At 40.0% G+C, this 22,215-nt stretch overlaps 2 protein-coding genes across 3 annotated transcripts in view; both read right to left on the reverse strand.

The window, feature by feature from the left end:
- On the reverse strand, nucleotides 1-10,932 carry LOC121321214 (olfactory receptor 6N1-like). Its single transcript, XM_041260114.1, has 2 exons — nucleotides 10,873-10,932; nucleotides 1-1,005 (listed from the first exon to the last, which is right to left on the reverse strand). Exon 2 carries the CDS (start codon nucleotides 964-966, stop codon nucleotides 1-3), a length of 966 nt encoding a protein of 321 aa, XP_041116048.1. The 5' UTR covers nucleotides 967-1,005; nucleotides 10,873-10,932.
- LOC121320359 (olfactory receptor 6N1-like) overlaps nucleotides 9,796-22,215 on the reverse strand; it is a 26,494-nt gene continuing 14,074 nt past the window's right edge. The window contains exons 2-3 of one of the 2 annotated variants that reach the window (XM_041258592.1): nucleotides 11,234-11,293; nucleotides 9,796-10,966 (exon numbers count right to left, since the gene is read on the reverse strand). In XM_041258592.1, the coding sequence (XP_041114526.1) occupies nucleotides 9,962-10,927 (966 nt within the window). In that variant the 5' untranslated portion in view covers nucleotides 10,928-10,966; nucleotides 11,234-11,293 and the 3' untranslated portion in view covers nucleotides 9,796-9,961. The remainder of the gene's footprint in view (nucleotides 10,967-11,233; nucleotides 11,294-22,215) is intronic. The other variant, XM_041258593.1, reaches the window with a different exon arrangement.

Raw genomic sequence — 22,215 nt, forward strand, 5'->3', positions numbered from 1 at the left:
TTAGTATTTTGCAGCGTGTGAGCTGTCTAATATTGGTATAATTTGCTTTCTTTGGAGTATATTTATCATCCTTTTCCTTACCTCAGGCAACTGAAAACCATACAAGAGAGGATTAAGAAGGGGAGGAATGATTAGAGGCTCCAGTGACAGGATGGCAGTGACAATTTGGGGCATATCCTTTGAGTCTAATCGACTAAGAGCTATTTCACAAAAACTTGTTATTGAATAGCTGATAAACGTTGTTAAATGCGGGAGACATGTTTGTAGTGCTTTGCTTCTGAATTCCTTGGAGCTTTTCTGACAAACAATAAGTATTTTTACATAGGAATACACAATAAAATACAGAGGTGGACCAATTGTACAAATAGTAATTACAAAACCAACAACATTGTTTAGAGTAGTTGGTACACAAGATAGCTTAACAACTGACCAGTTGGAGCAATATAGTCTTTCAATTTGGTTTCCACACAAAGGCAGTCTTGAAGAAAACAAAATAAGAAGGATCATGAAACAGAATGGAAATAGCCAGGCACCAGCCAGTAATTTACAAACAACTCTATCTGTCATGATATTGTTATAGTGTAATGGTTTACAAATGGCCACATATCTGTCATATGCCATCACTGTTAATATTGAAAATTCAGCAATTGCATAACCATAGATAACAAATATCTGAATGAAACATCCAGCACGAGGAATCACTTGGGTCTCTGATAGAAGATCAGCCAGAAGTTTAGGATAGAAACCAGCACTTCCATAAAGGGCGTTAACAGATAAACTACAGAGAAAGATATACATAGGCTCATGAAGACTTCTTTCCAGAAATATTACTAACACAAGAACTACATTTACAAAGATTATCAAGAGGTACCCAATAAGGGCTAGTAGAAAATATACATATTTAGTTTTACCCATGTCCCCAAACCCAGTGAGTGTGAAAGTTTCCGTGTAAGACGTGTTTTCCATTCCTGTTTCATGTGTTCAGAATGTCCCAGCCAAGCAGTCCTGTTGATACAAAATACAGGTGGAAATAAATCACATCTCTATAACAAACACTAACCAACTTTTATAAATACATGCATAGCCGTTATGTTGCAATAAAATGTATTACTTAATTAATGGGAGAGGTAAATACTGACAGTTGTTTAAAAACAAAACAAAAAAAAAAAAAGCACAACATATCATATATAAGAAAGAAATATGAGTTTAGTAATTTTTAAACTGTCAGATGATACAGTTCTTTTTTATTAGTGCACAGTAAACAACTATCTTTAATGACTACTAAAGTGAGAAACCATTAAAACACATTGATTTGAACAGCTTTAAACCTTGAATGAAAGTTATATAGTCTATTGATACATTTGTACTTAATTATTATGTCTTAGTAATGTCTTAAGTAATAGGGTGTAATTTACAGATTGTAGTGTATTATTTTTCATATACCAGTACAGTCAAATTAGTTGTCAGAATTGCCTTCTAGACAGCATGCCAGTGCTTTTCAACCTCCTAATACCAACAGTCTGGATTTTTGTTTCAACCAGGAACTATATTTAGTTTTAAAGTGGCATTGTTTTCCAGGGCACAGCAGCCTCTGCAGTGTTGAGCAGTGTTACGCTACAGTGATTTCTCTAAGGCTAATGCTGCTGGGTGTGTTTATTCTGTATGTTTATGGCCCCCAAATGCAGTTAGTTTTGGCAACGTGGACATATGCTGTACATTGAAAGGTTAAATAGACTGAAGCCAACATATTTGGAAATGTCTTTAAAATTAAGCAATTAACATGCTACCATAGCATATGAACAAAATAACACATCTGTATGTGGTTATATTGTATTGTTTGTGGCCTTTGTAACCACCTGTTTAATTTGTGAAATAAGAAACATGTTAAAAGTAATTTACCTGTCTTCCAACAGCCATAGTCTGAGCACCCTGCAGCAGGTAATACAGATGCAGTGTGTTGTCAAACAGAGCATTGTGAGGCTTTATATCCTTCACTCTGGGAGGTGCTATGTTCACTTTCTATGTTTAAAATATCCAGGATTAAAGCAGTTTGTGTCCAAAGGCCCTGAGCACTCAGCTGACTGGCTGGGGATCTCATTAGCTAACTTTGTACTTAGTATACATATTTACTAAGGCCCTATTCACTTGTCAAATTAAAATTAGTGTTAAAGTTACCGAACACCCGATAATGTTTACAAAAGAAATGCCTTACTTGACCTGTTTTGTATTCCATGCTGTCTGTATACATTATTTCAACACAACCCCACTTGTTTTTATATGCTTTATGTGTCTGTAATGGGCCTATTCACAAAACTTTCAGGACTGTTTAAAGGACTGTTTTTCAAAATATTTGATCTGAAGAGTGTTTACAAACATTCTCCTACGTTACAGTTCTTTAAGTGTGTCCCATGACTATTTACATAGTAGTTACTTAGTAAATACATGTGTACTTATACATCATTTCATTGTTATTATGCATAGTTACAGTGTACTTAATGTGTAAATCTTCATGCATCATTGTGACAAAGTGCCCACCCCTGTGTATTTTATCTGTTATGTTGCGTATGGTTTGTTAAATGTTGGTGTATAGTCATTGGTACACGGGATATAAACGGGTCTGTAACACGAGTGTTTAAAATGTATATTTGTATTTAGGCACAGGATTGTACATCACTTCACGTACATTTAAAGTAGTTAATATGTGAGCACGAGGTTGCACATAATTAATTCACGTGCTGGGATTCAAGTGAATAATTAATTAGTAATTGAATCCCAGCACAACAGTATATATAGATGCACGTTTTACTCACTCGCGGTTGGGTGTTCGGTGAGTGGAGAACAGGAGAGTAGGAGCGTTATAATTTCAATTGCTATTGCGTTCTGGTGGGACCAGCACGATACTTGTATTTATCTGCTCACCGTGTTTGTTAGTGTGTCTGTCCGTGCATCGTGTTTTGTTAAGTATAGTCCGTTTTTGTTTGTCTATTTTGGCGTAAAGTGCCATGTCCTGTTTCTGTTTTTTGTTAAACCCTTTTATTTTGCAATAAACCATCATTTCAATTCATCCGTCCTGTCTTTGTGTTCATTCCTTCCTGGTTCTGACGCCGCCCACTTCGGCCGTCTCTGTGACAATCATAAATATAAGGAAACAGTTGTATCACAAAGGATATATATCCCTGTGACACGATGGCTCATGTGATGATGTCAGGCCAGGAAATAGACAGGAAATGTTTCAGTGAGTGAAATGTGCTTTGCGCCGGGTTATTATAAATAAAAAAGATTTAAACACAAACCACTTTTGTAAAGCAAAATGGCACGGTGGCCAGAATGAACAGATACAAAACAAGTACCATGCTGTTTCCACTTCAACACGCGTAGCAATTGTTATGATTTTAATTACATTTCTCCGATCTCCCATTCTTTCTCCATGAACACGCAGAACAAAAACTCACCACACTCCCTCCCTCCTTAAAGTGTCCTTCCAGGGATTTGTACAATTAATAAGAATGAACTTGTGTACATACCCCAAAACAAACTCCAATGTTCTGTTTTACTCAAAAGTTGCTGGAGAACAGTATAATTTTAAGTTTTAAATCTGCGTTTTGGTAAATAGGAAGCATGCTTTAGTGGTTACTATGGAAAGCCTCTCGTTGCTATATGACGTGCGCAGGGGAAGGGAAGTGGAACATAAGCAGACTGACAACTCGGGGAGCTTGCAAGTGTTTACAAAAAAATGATGCTTAGGAGGTTGACTTTTTTGAAGGGACTTCAGAAGAACCATCATATAACGCCAAAAATCCTTATCAATACGATCATGAAGCAAGCTATAATTGCAAAAGCGATAATAAACAATGTAATAACTGACTTTCCAGAATTATAAACTTCCTCTCCTCAGTTGTATTTGGGGGAAGGTTACTACTTTCTCTGCAGCTCCTGAAGTTCTGCAAAATATGGAGATGAACGTACAATTAGAATGCTAAATTTATTTTCATACTTTTTTCAATATTAGAGCATGTTATAACATCACATAATACAATACTGGATGCAGCTGCTACAGAAATAACTTGCATATGTGATTGTAAAAACGTGAAAATCAAGCACTGTGATTGGGGGAAAAAAATGAATAAGTAAACAGGATGGTTTGTTACTCTGAACAATCAGATTGGCAGGTGTCAGGGTCAATGGGTCTAGCTTGTTTTAATTTTCCTCAACTTCCTCACTTTGTATTGACACCTCATCTTGTACTGGTTTTAAGAATTGTCCTCTTCAGCACTTCCCATCTGATCGTCATCTCGTCATGGAGATGTTGAGTTTGTGCAAGGTGAGCCAATTTAATCTGTTTGCACAGCTGCATCTTTATAAGTTTTCTGGGCGTGCTATCATTCACCTGCACAGCTGCAGTAACAATTACAATGGTAGTATTATTTTACATGAAAAGTTGGAATAAGAGCATCTTGATCTCACAGTGTTCTAATTAAAAGTAATGACGTATACATTTGTGATGCCGATTCAGAATTATTCTTGTGAACTGCTAATCACACTGTCATTGCTGTTCAGTTATATACTCTTATAAAAGATTATACTCATAACCTTTTGAGTAATACACTGAAGTTAGTTTTTGCACGTTATTTTTCATTGTATGCATGTTATGTAATTAGTTGTTTTATTATGAAGCTGGATTTCTTATTTATATCTTTCAACACAAAAATTAGAAGTGATACAATTCACTTATGTAGCTTTTCTCATTTGTTTAAATTGTCCAACTACTTTTGTCTGTGACTGTGTGTGTGTGTGTGTATCTATATATATATATATATATATATATATATATATATATATATATATATATATATATATATATATATAGATAGATAGATAGATAGATAGATAGATAGATATTATATTTCCATTTCGCAATATCAGGGGATAAAAAAAAAAAGTGAGAGACATACTAATCGAAAGTTTTGCGCACCGCGCAGAGGGGTATGAGCGTCACAAATGGCTGTTGTGCCAAACATGTGCCAAGTTGCCATATTCGAAACGTCCTTTTGCGCATCACAGTCCATTCTACACTGAAGCTTATGTTTTATTTTCCAGTAAACACACAGTTTGAAGAGTTGGCGGGTCTCAATGCGATGATAAACAGCTAACTGTTCTCCAAGTCGTAGTCTAGTTGTTTAGTTTTCTTTTTCGTTAAACAGTAAACAAATAAACAAAAAATAAACAGTAAACCTATATAATAACTTTGACCGCTAAGTCAAAGGCTTTGTTAATACTATTTAATGTAGCTTTCTCTCAATCTCATTCCATCCTCTCTCTTCCTCGTCTTCTCCTCTCCCTCTCCTCACACTCTCAGACAGAGAGCACGATTCAGCACATCCCGCTCTGTCAAAGGGTGGTCCGACATCACACACTGTTCACCCCAGTATCACATGCACACCTCGGGGTGAACATTCTAAGATGTTTAATTACTTGCAGAAAATATACTGGGCAGAGGGCTTTAACATTACTATCCAGTGCTTGCTTCAATTTGAGCCTATGTTAAATCAGGCTTAAATAGTCGAGCTATACCCTCTCCTTAGCAGTTACAAAACAACTATCAGTATAATTAAATCAACAACAATAAAAATAGACCCTTGCACAGTAGTATAAAACCTCTCCCTACATATTGGTGAATCTACAGTTTGCATTTCCTTACCTTGATATTTACATTGATTTTAATATTAGGCATGCAGCAGGCTATATTGATTACTGATTGGGGATTTGTCGGCACTTTGAATGCAAAGTTATTGTTTGAGAGGGGCTGCATTCATTCCACTGCTCGTTCAACCTGTTTTATTTGATTCAAATAAATTGTGTTAATATATATATATATCTCAAAGAGCCAGCTGCCCAATAGTTTCGATATGTTGTACATATCTTTCTCAAGGGAGCCTGTGTTTGAATCAAAACATTGGAGGCATTTATAGGTGTTTGACGGCATGACAACTACTTGTTATTGTTTATATTCAAATGCATGATTTATTCTTACATGATGTAATGGTGTTCTACATGAGACATCACTTTTACTTATATCTTTAAATCTATATTAATTCTAATTAACATTATTTTACATAAACTTTTATTTATATTATCATTCAATGCTGGCTCTGAGGATCAGCCTTGATATGGTCTCCCCAGCGCATCAGCATGCACAACTTTTGAATTAATTTTGTTTGTTTAATTATTTTTAACTTTTATATATTTATTGGAATTAATTAGTTCATTCTTTTCTGTTGAGTCCCACTGGTATTATTGTGTTCAGTCTATTTATCCATTTACTTTCTTTTATTCTTCTATATGTCACATTATCTAATTTTAGCTGTTCTAATACTACAGACTTTACATCACTTATGTCATGTCCTTGACTGGTGAAGTGCTGTACTATTGGTTCATTCATTTTTTTATTTCTGATTAATGAAAGGTGGTTCTGAATTCTTTTATATAAAGTTGTTCCAGTCTCTCCAACATATTTTATTTCATCACATTTTTCACAGGCTATTCCATAAACAACATTGCTATTTTTACAGTAGGTATTAGTTTTTAGTGGATATGTGGTGTTCTTATGTTTAATTATATTTCTACTTTTGTCCATGTATTTACAAACTTTACATGTACTGGTGCAAGTATTTGTAGAACCTATTCTGTCAGTTATTCTTTTATGTTTACTGTGAACTAGAATATCACCTAAATTAGCTTCTCTTTTGAATGCTACAACTGGAGCCTTAAGAAACACTTTTTTCCATTTTTCTGAATTATGTAGAACACGCAAGTGTTTCCAAACTATCTTAGAAATATTGGGCAAAAGTTTAGAATACGTCATTACTAATGGGACTCTCTTGACCTTTTTATCTCTATTTTTATAATCTAGTGGATCATCTCTTTTTAGTTTATCCACTTTTCTTAACTCTGTCTCTATAATTCTTTCTTTGTATCCTCTTTTTTTAAGATTTGTTTTTAATACATGTCTTTGTTTTACATAGTCACTTTCTTTAGAGCATATTCTTGGTATTCTTATTCCTAGCCTCTTTGGGATTGTCCTTTTAGTGTGTATTGGATGTGCAGAGGACATGTGTAAATACTGGTGCATGTCAGTAGGTTTATAGAAGAGGTCAGTCTCAATTGAACCTTCTTCAAGTTTTACTACGGTATCTAAAAATTCTATTTCTTTTCTTGTCCATCGAAGGTCCACCTTAATATTACTGTGTATTTCGTTTGCCATTTTATGAAACTGGAAAAGAGATTCTTCTCCATGTGTCCAAACCCCAAAAATATCATCTACAAACCGAATGTATTCTAAAGGTTCTCTTTCTGATTTTCTAAGTAATTGTTCTTCCCATTTCCCCATATATATATATATATATATATATATATATATATATATATATATATATATATATATATAAATCAAACACACACACACACCATAAAAATCAATTAACAGCAATTTCAGTTAGGTTATAATATTAATCCTAACAAAAACAATAGGCTTCCCAGCTATCAGCTTGGAAGCAGAATTGAGATCAAATCGGACTAATAACGAGTACAGATTGCAATTCATAAATCAGTTTAAGGGCAGTTTTAAATAAGAGCAGTTGCAGTACCGGTACATTAAATATAGTTATATTTAAGTGCAAAGTTCGGTACAAGCAAGTAGTAACTGCAGTAGAGTATTTAATTATGGATGGTCAAAACATGCAGGTGGCCACTGGTATATTTTACAGGAGTGTTGGATGGCTGGTGTTCTGCTGGGAAACACTCAGGAACAGCTGAAGTTTGGTGGAAAACTAAATGGTATTTATTTAAGAACACAAGAGGGCAAAAAAAAAAAAAAAAAAACTAACCTAATTGTACAAAAAAATAAACTTCATTTTTTTTGTTTTTTAAGAAAAGAACAAGGCGCAAACGAACAAAAAAAAAACATTTACATTCAAATAAAATTCACCTAAAGCAGGTGCTATAGTCCGCTTCAACACTGAGGTCATTACTGACTCCAAACTATCCCCAAGTGTAAACAAAAGGAAAGCAACCCCAGACTGAACCAAACTGCCAGGGTGTGTGTGTGTGTGTGTGTGTGTGTGTGTGTGTATATATATATATATATATATATATATATATATAGAGAGAGAGAGAGAGAGAGAGAGAGAGAGAGAGAGAGAGAGAGAGAGAGAGAGAGAGAGAGAGAGATGCAGGCATTCAAACCCCTCCCCTATACTGAACAAACTACATAGGCGATTATAGAAAAGTAAACCAAACATTTTATAATCATAAATAAATACAAATGTATTTAAAAAATCAAATATAAATCAATGAATACCTAAATAAACACTAACAAGCTCAGCCAAAGGCTCCCTTTACTTTTCAAGCCCCTCATCCAGAAATTCTACAAGATATAAGGACACGACTGACTGTCGATTTTATTTTTTAATAGTGTTATTTATTTCTCATTAATATCACAAGTAGGCCCACCAGTATACATGCTTGATCTGCATTCCATGCCATTGCCTGTACTGTGCCATGATATGGGCAGGGGGCATGGTGAGGCAGGGCAGTTGGAAGTGGGAGTGCGAGTGTTTTCAGCATTGTGGATTTCTTTTACAGGCTATACCTCTATAAATGTGTACTGGTTAGTGAAAAGAGATGGGGCGTGTTTGTATGCAGCGTAATTTTGAGGTACTAAAATAGCCGACTCCTTCTTGTTGACATATTTTATGAGCAAGTCGCTACAATATATTTAAATTATATTTTGAATAAATACTGTATTGTAATGCTCAGTTTGGGGATGTCAATGCTACTGATATGTGTGGAAGTTTGATTCTGCACTCTGTGTGGAGAATAGGGGGATATTACGTACTGTACCTATGATAGCAGCTTGTCTGGGTAATGGTAACGGTCCATCGTTCTGCATTCTCGCTTGACTGTTGTGTGCAGTTGCTATATTGGTAGTGAATGCGCAGACGGTTTTGCAAGGCACAAACAGATTTGTGAATTGCACAAAAAACTGCTATATTCCAATGTCGTGCAACTACTTTGTGCCATATTGGAATATCTCTCTTTTGTGCCAAGCGGTATTTTTTTACAGGAGGATTGCGCGAAGATTCAAGATCAGGCCCCTCATATTTTCCTTTGCTGTATTAAACATTTTTTTTTTTTTACATGTTTGTTTAATTGAGAGAAAAAGGATGAGTTGTAGCTCAGACACAACTACAAAAACATTTAAATATCAACGAGGAGAAGGAAACTGCAGTGATCACTGCTGTGTCCCTGATGCTCAGCTTCAGCACAATACAGTTCAACAGTAAGCTCTCATTCATCCATTTTTCTGCTTGATGAAATAAACTCTCTGTATACTCTTTGAACGTTTTCTTTCAAAGTAGATGAAAGCATGTTTCCTCACTTTTGTACACATGCAATCTATCTATTTACATTTATTATAGCAAATAAAGTAAAAAAATAAATTAAAAAAAATAGAATAGTTTTTGCTGTCACCTGCAGCACAGTAACCACAATTGAGATCTCTGGGCTTATTCCATATGAATAAAAATTAAAATGTGGTTCAATATTATATTATATACCTGATCTCAAATAAAACCAAGGGAAAAAAAGAGCCCCACAAGAAACACCTCCTGAAAAAGGATTAGTTTTGTTTAATTAAAAACAAGAACAGGAAGACTGAATTAAAAAAACAGTTTCACAAAAATAAAAGAACAAAATGGCAAAAGAGAAGATGCCAAAAAACACAAAATGGTCTGTTAACACAAATACACCTTTAAATAAATTATACACTTGTGAGTTTTTTTCAATGAAAAATGAAAATACTATTATTTACAGTAGCACATATGCACAAACTGAAAGACTTTTGTGATTTAGTATAAAAGTACACAAACATAATCTTAACAAGCACGTACATAATACATAATAGTTAGTATTTTGCAGCGTGTGAGCTGTCTAATATTGGTATAATTTGCTTTCTTCGGAGTATATTTATCATCCTTTTTCGTACGTCAGGCAATTGAAAACCATACAAGAGAGGATTAAGAAGGGGAGGAATGATTAGAAACTCCAGTGACAGGATGGCAGTGACAATTTGGGGCATATCCTTTGAGCCTAATCGACTAAGAGCTATTTCACAAAAACTCGTTATTGAATAGTTGATAAATGTTGTTAAATGCGGGAGACATGTCTGTAGTGCTTTGCTTCTGAATTCCTTGGAGCTTTTCTGACAAACAATAAGTATTTTTACATAGGAAAACACTATAAAAAACAGAGGTGGCAACACCGTACAGGTAGTAATTAAAAAACCAACAACATTGTTTAGAGTAGTTGGTACACAAGATAGCTTAACAACTGACCAGTTGGAACAATATAGTCTTTCAATTTGGTTTCCACACAAAGGCAGTCTTGAAGAAAACAAAATAACAAGGAGCATGTTACAGAATGGAAATAGCCAGGCACCAGCCAGTAATTTACAAACAACTCTATCTGTCATGATATTGTTATAGTGTAATGGTTTACAAATGGCCACATATCTGTCATATGCCATCACTGTTAATATTGAAAATTCAGCAATTGCATAACCATAGATAACAAATATCTGAATGAAACATCCAGCACGAGGAATCACTTGGGTCTCTGATAGAAGATCAGCCAAAAGTTTAGGATAGAAACCAGCACTTCCATAAAGGGCGTTAACAGATAAACTACAGAGAAAGATATACATAGGCTCATGAAGACTTCTTTCCAGAAATATTACTAACAGAACAACTAAGTTTACAAAGATTATCAAGAGGTACCCAATAAGGGCAAATAGAAAATATACATATTTAGTTTTACCCATGTCCCCAAACCCAGTGAGTGTGAAAGTTTCAGTGTAAGACGTGTTTTCCATTCCTGTTTCATGTGTTCAGAGTATCCCAGCCAAGAAGTCCTGTTGATACAAAATACAGGTGGAAATAAATCACATCTCTATAACAAACACTAACCAGCTTTTATAAATACATGCATAGCTATTACGTTGTAATAAAATGTATTACTTAATTGTAATGGGAGAGCTAAATACTGACAGTTGTTTTATTTAAAAAAATAAAATAAAATAAAAATCATATGGGTTTAGTAATTTTTAAACTGTCAGGTGAGTTCTTTTTTATTAATGCACAGTAAACAACTATTTTTAATGACAACTAGAGTGACAAACCTTCATTAAAACACAGCATGATTTGAACAGCTTTGTGGCCTTTGTAACCACCTGCTTAATCTGTGAAACAAGAAACATGTTAAATGTAATTTACCTGTCTTCCAACAGCCGTAGTCAGAGCACCCTGCAGCAGGTAATACAGATGCAGTGTGTTGTCAAACAGAGCATTGTGAGGCTTTATATCCTTCACTCTGGGAGGTGCTGTGTTCACTTTCTATGTTTAAAATATCCAGGATTGAAGCAGTTTGTGTCCAAAGGCCCTGAGCACTCAACTGACTGGCTGGGGATCTCATTAGCTAACTTTGTACTTAGTATACATGTTTCCAGTAAGTTCACGTTCAGTCATTGGCGCCTACTCACTTAAAATTAAAGTCAGTGTTAAAGAACACCCTGTAATGTTTAAAAGAAACTACTTATTTTTTGTGTCCCATGCTGTCTGTGTTGCAGCAGTACATTTATTCAACACAATCTCACTTGTTTTCATATGTTGTATGCGCATATCATTCACAAAACTTTAAGGCCTTTTGATTTGAAGAGTGTTTACAAACTTTCTCCTAGGTTACATTTCTCAACTTTTGCTCAGGATCAGGTAACACTTTACATGAAGGGGATGATGTAAGTGCAAATAATTACGAATGCAAAATTCAAATTGCATTGTGGCCAGGCAATTATTTTGCCCTGCATCCTATGTAAGCTTAAAAGCAGTGCAAATTACTCAACACGCACAAATAATGATCTGCAATTATGATAATGAGGGTCTTAATGAGTGCTTCAGTCTATTTAACGGCTGCACTTGCAGAGTTAGGAGTACAGAGAGAAACAGTCGCTGTATGACATTTGTGGAGCACGAAAAATACAAACCAAAAAAAATATGTCAGAGGAAGGGCAGCAAAGTCCTCTTGGCGCACAGAAAAGAAAAAGGTTTTCTGAGAAGGAGCTGAGAGTCCTTACGGCTGAGGTCACTCAGCATGAAACGGAGTTGTTTGGAAAAGCGAGTATCCTTATGGAATTATATGTAGGCCTGCCTTTTTCAGCATAACATCCAGAACGTTGCCTAACACTCTGGAAAAGGTGGATTGGGCTATCCCTCTAGACATTCCATCTGTGGTCTGAAAGGAACCAGAGGCTAAGTAGTGCAGAGAACACAGCACTTTTAATGCTTTAGCACTGCATCCTCTGGCATTCCAAACAAATTGACCCTGGGACTGAATATGCAGGGTCTTCTCCGAACGTGTTCCTGCCTCTCCTCAACAAGAGCCATGTGTTGCCACATCAGGAAGTGAACCACAGCAGCCACCCTGAAGCCAATGACAGGTCTCTACAGTTGTTTGCTTTTATACAGCTCTTAATTACTCGCTTCCACTATGGTTTGCACCTTGTAAGAAGAGGTGAAAAGTTGTTGGCGGGTCAGCAATTGTCTAATTGCAAGGCAAAATTCTTACATCACATTATAATGTTTGCGCCCGCTTAGTATCCAGATCCCACCCAATTCTGTGCTCTTCTACATTTGAATGTATTTTAATATCATTTTAATGGTTTAATGATGACCAAGTGCAAATTTGATAATGGGTGCAGAACGGCAGGTGAACACCATTCTTTAGCCCCTCCAGGGATTTTGATAAGATGTTGATGAACGCTAGTCCATTTGTCCGAACAGCTAGGGAACATAACAGTGGTTTTTATTTATTAGTGTTCAGATGTTTACAAAAACAGCAATGCACGTACATGTATTGGACTCTATTTAAAAATAGAGTCCAGGGTTTAGTTAAAAATGATTATAACATCACTCTGCAAAGCACATCTGACAGCAATACTGAAGCGTTATTTGAAAGTATAATAAATGTAAAATTGAGTCAAACAAGTGAAGCACTGCTGTTTTATATTTAAGCACTCAATTCATTGCTTTCACATTTTTTTAAAAACATTAAAAAAAGGAAAAACCAAACTGAATTCAGTACTGAAAACAAGTTTCAATACTATTCTCAAAACAGCAGGCTGTATTCCAGAGTGCTGTTGGTCCTAGTTTTGCTCTTACATTTGTGTGGATATTTCCCCCAAAACAACAACGAAGATTGACGTTTGAAATTAAATGAGCGATAATACAGTATCACACCTTTCTGAACAGCTTCTGTATGCACAAGTTTAAATTCCAAATTAAGTTAACTCGGGTTCCACCTGTAATTTGTAACATGCGTTTTTTCTCAATAAATGAATGTACTGTTTTAATTATCTTATCTCTTCATACAAAGTAAAATGTTTTTAATGAATACAAAAAAAAAAAAAACTGGTATTGTGTGTAATACTTTGATGGAACTGGTGGCAACTTATTGGTCATGTTACGCTTGTCTTCCAATGCTAAGGCCAAACATTGCAGCACCTGGTCATGGCGCCAATTAAACCATCCTTGGCTAAGACCCACCTTATATCCTGTCAAAATGTGCCTTAATGTTGCAGGTGATGAACACAAAGGACATAAGGGATCCTCACCCATCCAGAGGTTTAGGTTCTGTGGTGATGGGAGAACATCATATGTTGATCTGATGAGGAAACTGATCCTGTTCTGTTCCATTGTCCGTAGGTCTTGCCATTCAATCTTGTGTTGTTCCACACCCTCCCATCTCATCGATTTTCCCTGCTTGGTCTGGGAAACAGCCTTTACACACCTCATCCTCTCCTCCTGCTTTTGCATCTTGTTGACTATCAGTTTCCTCCTTTGAGCTGGGGTTGCCTTGTACCATGTAGGAGGAGCTGAAGACCTCCTCTCCCATGACCAAGACCAAGACCTCCTCTCCCATGCTGAACTTGCCCATAATAGCACTGATTTCAAGGGCAGCCTTAGCATCTTCCATGGCTTTCTTTGCCGTCCACTTTCTTTCAGTTTTCAACACAGGTGCTGCCACCCTTACACATTTGTCATGTGAATCTACTAATGTCATTTCCAGTTGGACCTTGGCACACTTTAACTCCTCGGTCAGCGTGGAACTCCCAACCATTTCCTGACATATGAACTGAATAAAGCTTCCAGCTTCTCTACTGTTGTCAAGGAAATCTCGCACAGTGTCAGTGGCCACAGTATTCTTGGCAGTAGACCAAACTGAAAGCATCAGTTTCAGTTTGCCTGGTAAAGCGCTGCTGTCTATGATCTTCAACCCTTCCACTGCTTCTTGTCTAACTTCTCCCACACAAACTGTGTCCTTTACATCCCTGTCATACCATCACCCAAGACACTTCATCGGCTTCTCAGACACTGTTGATTATAGAGATGCTTCTTGATTTAGTGGGCTTGAATGGCATTCGTGCCCACTCGATGCTATTGGTTAATTTGCCCAATAACCTATTAGTGCAGGCTACTGTCCATGTATGATCAAATTGGTGATAATGGCATTCCAGAAGCAATGTGCTCTCCTCCCACTACCCATTTTGATGCTCTAATAATTATTTCCATTGCCATGGTAAAATTACTTCCATTGCCATGGAGAAATTGTGCATCCTGCTCTTATTCCAACTTCTAGGCATTGCCATGTAATGCTGAATTCTGAAGTTGAAAAGCTAAATTGAAAATCTCCAAAGTAGGCTTTCACTAAATCAAATGCTGCCCAAAGAGGTTCATGTGGCACTGATCCATATGCATTAGCCAAATCCAGGAATGTCACATGGAGTTCCTTCCTCTCCTTTTTAGCTGATTTAATGTGTTACCAGACTAAGCATCCTGGGAAACATGGAATGCCTGCTTTTGGTACTGAAGTGTCAATGAATTAGTTATTTTAATAGGCAGATTGATACCCTCTGAGCAATAATGCTGAAGAAAATGTTCCCTTCTATGTTTAATAGGGAAATAGGGCAAAACTGACTGATGCTTGTAGAATCTTTTTCTTTTGGTATACAGACTTCACCTGCTCGGCACCATGCTTTTGGTACATAATGTTTTTCCCATGCCACTTTCATCAATTTCCACAGGATTCATAGAACTCCAGAAGCACTCTTGTATACGTTGTACGGAACTCCATTAGGCCGTGGAGATGATGACACCCTTGCTTTTTTTACAGTTTGCTCTACTTCTTTCCACTTAGGTTCACAGTCCTCCATTTATTCTGGTGGATTGATAGGTGGGACGGCTAACTCAACTACCCCCCCCCCCCCGGGAATTTCAACCCATAAGTGTCTCTAATGATTGTGTATTTACATAGTAGTTACTTAGTAAATACATGTATACTTACACATATAAACTATCACTCGTCCCCTCGCCCAAAGCGACTTAAAATTGTTCAGGACTAACTGTGTGAAACTGATGGAGGCAAAGACTGCCAAACAAGGCACATCAAAAGCAGATCAATTGCTACACACCAACAACACCTCTGTGATTTTAAAGCTAAAAGTGCTTTTTAGAACAGCTCACATCCTTGTGAAGCAGCAGGACTGTATTCTGATTGTGTGACCTGGATGAGGCAATAGTATTTAATGTGGGGAAAACCTATAGAAATTACAAACAGGCACAGAAATTTATATATGCTATTGCGAAGACCCAGTGTCAAGCCCAGCTAACCAGAATGACAACAGCAAAATATTTGTCTCTTATCTGGGACGGTTCTACAGATTGTTCCATTTCTGAGGCAGCGATATACTATGAGAAGTAAGCTGTCAACAGTGTTGACCACACAGACTTCAGAAGTTCAGAATATGGGGAAGACAAACGCAGAAAACATCTCTAGAAGCAATTTGCAATCTGCTTACAGAAAACCCTTGGAGAATCATGGAGAAACAAGTTAGTGGCAATGGGTATAGATGGTGCTGCTGTCGTGTGGGATGTGACAAGTGTTGAAATGAATGACAGACGAAACTAACTGCCCTTTCATGTTTGCATTCACTGATTGGAACTTGCTTTTAAACTTTGCTTTTAAAGACATGTGCAAGTAGGTCATCATTCATAGCAGATCGATTGTGCTATTGCAGAATCTGTACACATTCTATCGGAACAGTCCCTTGGAGCAATCTGAAGGAATCCTACATCACAGCTAATCAAACAGTCTTGGAGACACACTGTATATAAGTCCCATGAACAAGTATTTGCCCCCTGTCTGATTTTCTGCATTTTTGCATATTTCTGAGACTGGATGTTATCAGATCTTCAACCAAAATCTAAAATTAGTTGAAAGGCAACATGAGTGAACAAATAAAACACAATGTTGATACTTATTTATTTATTAAAGAAAATTATGCAACACCCAATGCCCCTGTGCAAAAAAGTAATCTCTCCCTTAGACTCAATAACTGGTTACGCCACCTTTAGCAGCAATAACTGCAACCAAACACTTCCTGTAGTTATTGATCAGTCTCTTACAGCACCGTGGAGGAATTTTGGCCCACTCCTTTATGCAGAATTGCTTCAATGACATTTGTGGGTTTTCAAGCATAAACTGCTCGTTTCAGGTCATGCCACAACATCTCAATGGGGTTTAGGTCTGGACTTTGACTAGGCCATTCCAAAACTTTAAACTTTAAATGACCCAACTGCGCTTCAGCTTATGGACAGATGGCCTGATATTCTCCTGTATAATTCTCTGATACAGAACAGAATTCATGGTTCCTTCAATGATGGCAAGTTGTCCAGGTCTTGATGCAGCAAAGCATCTCCAAATCATGACACTACCAACACCATGCTTGACCGTTGGTATGAGGTTCTTACTGTAGAATGCAGTGTTTGGTTTTCACCAGACATAACAGGGCCCATGTTGGCCAAAAAGTTCCACTTTTGACTCATCTGTCCATAGAACATTGTTCCAGAACTCTTGAGGATCATCCAGGTGCTTTTTGACACTTGAGATGAGCATTCATTGTCTTTTTAGTGAGCAGTGGTTTCCGCCTTGCTACTCTGCCATGAATCCCATTTTTGCCCAGGGTCTTTTTGATGGTGGAGTCATAAACACTGACCTTAGCCGAGACAAGAGAGGCCTGCAGATCCCTGGATGTTGTTCTAGGGTCCGACGAGACTTCCTGGACGATTGTGCGCCTTGCTCTTGGAGAGATTTTTGCAGGACGGTCCTGTGTGGAGTGCTCTGCTTTTTTTGTAGATGAAGATTAATTCTGTGTGAAGCGCTTTGCTCCTTTTGTACGTGAAGATGAATCCTGTGTGGAGTGCTCTGCTCCTTTTGTACATGAAGATGAATCCTGTGTAGAGCACTCTGCTTCTTTTGTACATGAAGATGGAAACAGTGTGGAGCCTCTATCTACTCTGTTTAAAAAAAAAAAAAAAAAACCTTTGTTTACCCAACATCTTCATCTGCATGAATGACTGGAATTTTGAATAACTATTCAATTACCAATTAATTATTCACTTGAATCCCAGCACGTGAATTAATAAAGTGCAATTCCCCGTGCTCACATATTATTACTTTTTACTTGCACGTGAAGTGCTGTGCAATCCTCGTGCTTAAATACAAATATACATTTTTTAAACACTTGTGTTACACAGACCCGTTTATATCCCGTGTACCAATGTCTATACACCAACATTTAAACACACCACACGCAACACATAACAGATAATATACACAGGGGCGGGCACTTTGTTACATATACCCCCCTCCTGTGCAAAGCACACATGGCCTCAATGGCCACCTCCCCCCTTAAAAGCCCAAAAGTCCCGCCCAAAGTCCTTGGCCAGGACCAGAGGCTTCCAGGGGCCCACAGGTCGTAATGCTGTCAGCAGGGTAGCATTCTCCTGCCAGGGTAGTCCTAGCAGCGGAAAGGCTGCTTGGGGTGTGGTCTCCTGACCTTCCCCCTCCTTCGGCGCCGGCAGCTCCCCCTGGTGGGGCTTCAACCACAGTTCTTCCTGCAGGGAAGAAACTGCAGAGGGAGCAGGTCTCCGGACCTCCCCCACGATCTCCGGCGGCGAAACTGCTGCTGGGGTTGGCGGTCTCCAGACCTCCTCCCCCTTCTCCGGCAGCGAAACTGCTGCTGGGGTTGGCGGTCTCCAGACCTCCTCCCCCTCCTCCGGCAGCGAAACTGCTGCTGGGGTTGGCGGTCTCCAGACCTCCTCCCCCTCCTCTGGCAGCGAAACTGCTGCTGGGGTTGGCGGTCTCCAGACCTCCTCCCCCTTCTTCGTGGCCGGCAGCTCCCCTTCGTGGGGTTCCGGCCACAGTACTTCCGGCTGTGATGCGGAGCGGCGGGCAACCCCAGGCGATGCGGAGCGGCGGGCAACCCCAGGCGATGCAGAGCGGCGGGCAACCCCAGGCGATGCAGAGCGGCGGGCAACCCCAGGCGATGCAGAGCGGCGGGCAACCCCAGGCGATGCAGAGCGGCGGGCAACCCCAGGCGATGCAGAGCGGCGGGCAACCCCAGGCGATGCAGAGGCATCCTTGGGCGAAGCGAGGCTGGCATCCTTGGGCGAAGCGAGGCTGGCATCCTTGGGCGAAGCGAGGCTGGCATCCTTGGGCGAAGCGAGGCTGGCATCCTTGGGCGAAGCGAGGCTGGCATCCTTGGGCGAAGCGAGGCTGGCATCCTTGGGCGAAGCGAGGCTGGCATCCTTGGGCGAAGCGAGGCTGGCAGTCAGGACAAGCTGGGGTGCGGGTGTTGGCCCTCTTTTCGGCCACTGCAGCCGGGAAGTTCTTCCCCGTGCTTCCCTCAGCAGCCTATGCAAGGGCTGCTGAGGACCGCCAGCATCTAGTCCTGGTCCTTCTGGTGCAGGGAGAGGCAGCTCCTGCGCCTCTCCCCCTGATGGAGGTGGAGGAAGAGGCAGCTCCAGCTCCTCTCCTCGTGATGGTGGGGTAAGTGATACCAGCAGGCATTCGCCCTCTGCTGGTGGTGGAAGTGATACCAGCAGGCATTCGCCCTCTGCTGGTGGTGGAAGTGATACCAGCAGGCATTCGCCCTCTGCTGGTGGTGGAAGTGATACCAGCAGGCATTCGCCCTCTGCTGGTGGACAGGGACCCAGCAGGCATTCACCCTCTGCTGGTGGAGGAGGCAGAGGCAGGCAGAGGCAGCTCCTGCTGCTCTCCCCCTGCCGGTGGAGGTGGCGGAGGCAGAGGCAGCTCCTGCTGCTCTGCTCCTGCCGGTGGAGGTGGCGGAGGCAGAGGCAGCTCTGCTGCTCTGCCCCTGCCGGTGGAGGTGGCGGAGGCAGAGGCAGCTCCTGCTGCTCTGCGCCTGCCGGTGGAGGTGGCGGAGGCAGAGGCAGCTCCTGCTGCTCTGCCCCTGCCGGTGGAGGTGGCGGAGGCAGAGGCAGCTCCTGCTGCTCTGCTCCCTGCCGGTGGAGGAGGCGGAGGCAGAGGCAGCTCCTGCTGCTCTGCCCCTGCCGGTGGAGGTGGCGGAGGCAGAGGCAGCTCCTGCTGCTCTGCTCCTGCCGGTGGAGGTGGCGGAGGCAGAGGCAGCTCCTGCTGCTCTGCGCCTGCCGGTGGAGGTGGCGGAGGCAGAGGCAGCTCCTGCTGCTCTGCTCCTGCCGGTGGAGGTGGCGGAGGCAGAGGCAGCTCCTGCTGCTCTGCTCCTGCCCATGGAGGTAGGAGCGGCGTGTAGTCTCCTGGTGGTGGAGGTGGGAGCGGTGTGTAGTCTACCCTTGTTACAGGGGACTGGTGCGGCTCTCCCTCACTTGCAGGGGACTGGTGCGGCTCTTCCTCCCTTGCAGGAGACTGGTGCGGCTGTGGAGACAGCGGTGGGACCTCTGCCTTCCTCTTCCCCTTTCCCCTTCTCTGCCACCTCCTCACCTTCCTCTCCTGCGGCAGTTCCTCCTCTCCTTCCTGGTAGGGGCAGCGCACCACCGGGTGCCCAAACTCCCCACAGGCAAGGCACCAGCCCTGGTCCTCCAGACCACCGAGGAACTCCTCCAGGTCCTGGCAGCCATCTCTCCAGTCCCAGCCTTCCATGTTTTATTTATTTTTTTTTTTTTTTTTGACAAAACACCTCTCCTGGTCTGACGCTTGGAGGCGCTGTTATCCCACGCAGGACACCACGTGTCACAGAGACGGCCGAAGTGGGCGGCGTCAGAACCAGGAAAGGTAATGAAATACACAAAACACAGGACGGATGAAATGAAATGATGAAGACGCCTGTTGGCGCCGGTTTATTACAAAATAAAAGGTTTAACAAACACGAAAAACACAGGACACGGCACTCTACGCCAAAATAAATAGACAAACGAAAACAGACTACTACTAATTTCCTCCGTCTCCAATCCCGTTCTCCGCTCACCGAACACCCAACCCCCAGTATGTGACAACGTGCATCTATATATACTATTGTGCTGGGATTCAATTACCAATTAATTATTCACTTGAATCCCAGCACGTGAATTAATAAAAGTGCAATTCCCCGTGCTCACATATTACTACATTTTACTTGCACGTGAAGTGCTGTGCAATCCTCGTGCCTAAATACACATATACATTTTTAAACACTCGTGTTACACAGACCCGTTTATATCCCGTGTACCAATGTCTATACACCAACATTTAAACACACCACACGCAACACATAACAGATAATATACACAGGGGCGGGCACTTTGTTACACTTGGACTTTATGTTGAAGTACTTCTGCACCAAGTCTGATGGAAATAGTTAAGGTTCCCAAGGTGTCCAGGCACTCACCAATTACATATCTTGCCAACAGATAAGTCTTTTGAATGGGCTTTGTCTTTAAACCTGATGTTGGCATCCTTACAGTTTCACTTTTCATTGAATGCTTGCATCTTTGTGGAATGCAATCAGAAGCATGCCTGTCAGGAGATGCATAACATGTAGAGTAGTGCATTTCACAGCCACGGTCACGACCACACCATTCTGGAGATCCATTATGCTCTTTTTTCTTTTCTTTTAATAGCTATTTGCACCTTTCAAACTTTCTTGCTGACCTGCTGAAATGGACATACTGAAATGGAATCAACACAGGAGTTTGTGAGACAGCATTTCCTGGAGGGAGTTTTTAGTAGTAATGCAGTTCCTCCCTCAGCATGAAAGAGGGTAGCTTGCACAGCAAGCGCCCAGCCCGTTTATTAATGTTGAATGTCTGTATTGTATTGTTGGTCCCTGATTAAAATCGCCTTGTTGATGATGAATGGCTTCGTGAAAGATGGAATAGTTTTTGATTGTTGAAACCCTCATGCTGATAATTCTGAAATTTGATGAGATTTTTTTTTTTTAATTTTTCAGTGGCAGGGCTACAGGGCCCCTACCCCTGCCCCTGAGCAGAGGTGCTGGGAGCACTGATTAAAGACATAATATTTAAAGTGAACAACCTGTCAGGAAAAGCCTATGCTGACTCTCTACAATGTTTGGTGCAGTTTGTTGATGGATTGCCGTAGTTACCAGCTAAGAATGGAGGCACAGCATGAAATTTTGTTTGTTTCCAAACACTTTCCAGAACATCAAACTACATATTCACCCTTACAAAACATTGATTGTTTTTGTAAGATGATGAAATAAAGTGTTTTTTCTACCTTATGGAGGAATTTCTTCAAAACTAGAACACATTGCCATACCTTGCGTATCCTGGAGTAAACTATATTGTTAAACTTATAATTAAAATACTTGTGAAAGTGGGTGGATATATGCTGATAGACACAAGAGAGATACACAATTTACTGTTGACAACACCACACTGGCACGCAAGATTTTTTACAATGTATTTGTAGTGGCAGGTGGTCACCGTGTTAATTCTGTATAATGTACATTTGTTAAGTTTTGCTATTTAAGCCGTCAAATTAGACAGTGCAAACCAATACCTAAACATATAGTCAACAGTTTGTACAGTTTGTGATTGGATTGTTTTCGTAAAAATAACGTTGAAGTTATTTTAATAATTCTTATTTCAATCGAACAATACAAATTATATAGCGTTTGTACAGTACTGTATACTTTACTGTAATTGATTCATTCACTGCCATTCTTTCAACAGTTTTCACAAGGATAGTTAACAAAAAATAAACTGTAATACTGTAAACGTGTGAGTTCTGTTACTTATATGCATGTTAATGCCAAGGCTTATTGCACCTGTG

The sequence above is a fragment of the Polyodon spathula genome, chromosome 9 (genome assembly GCF_017654505.1).
Source record: "Polyodon spathula isolate WHYD16114869_AA chromosome 9, ASM1765450v1, whole genome shotgun sequence".
NCBI lineage: Eukaryota > Metazoa > Chordata > Actinopteri > Acipenseriformes > Polyodontidae > Polyodon > Polyodon spathula.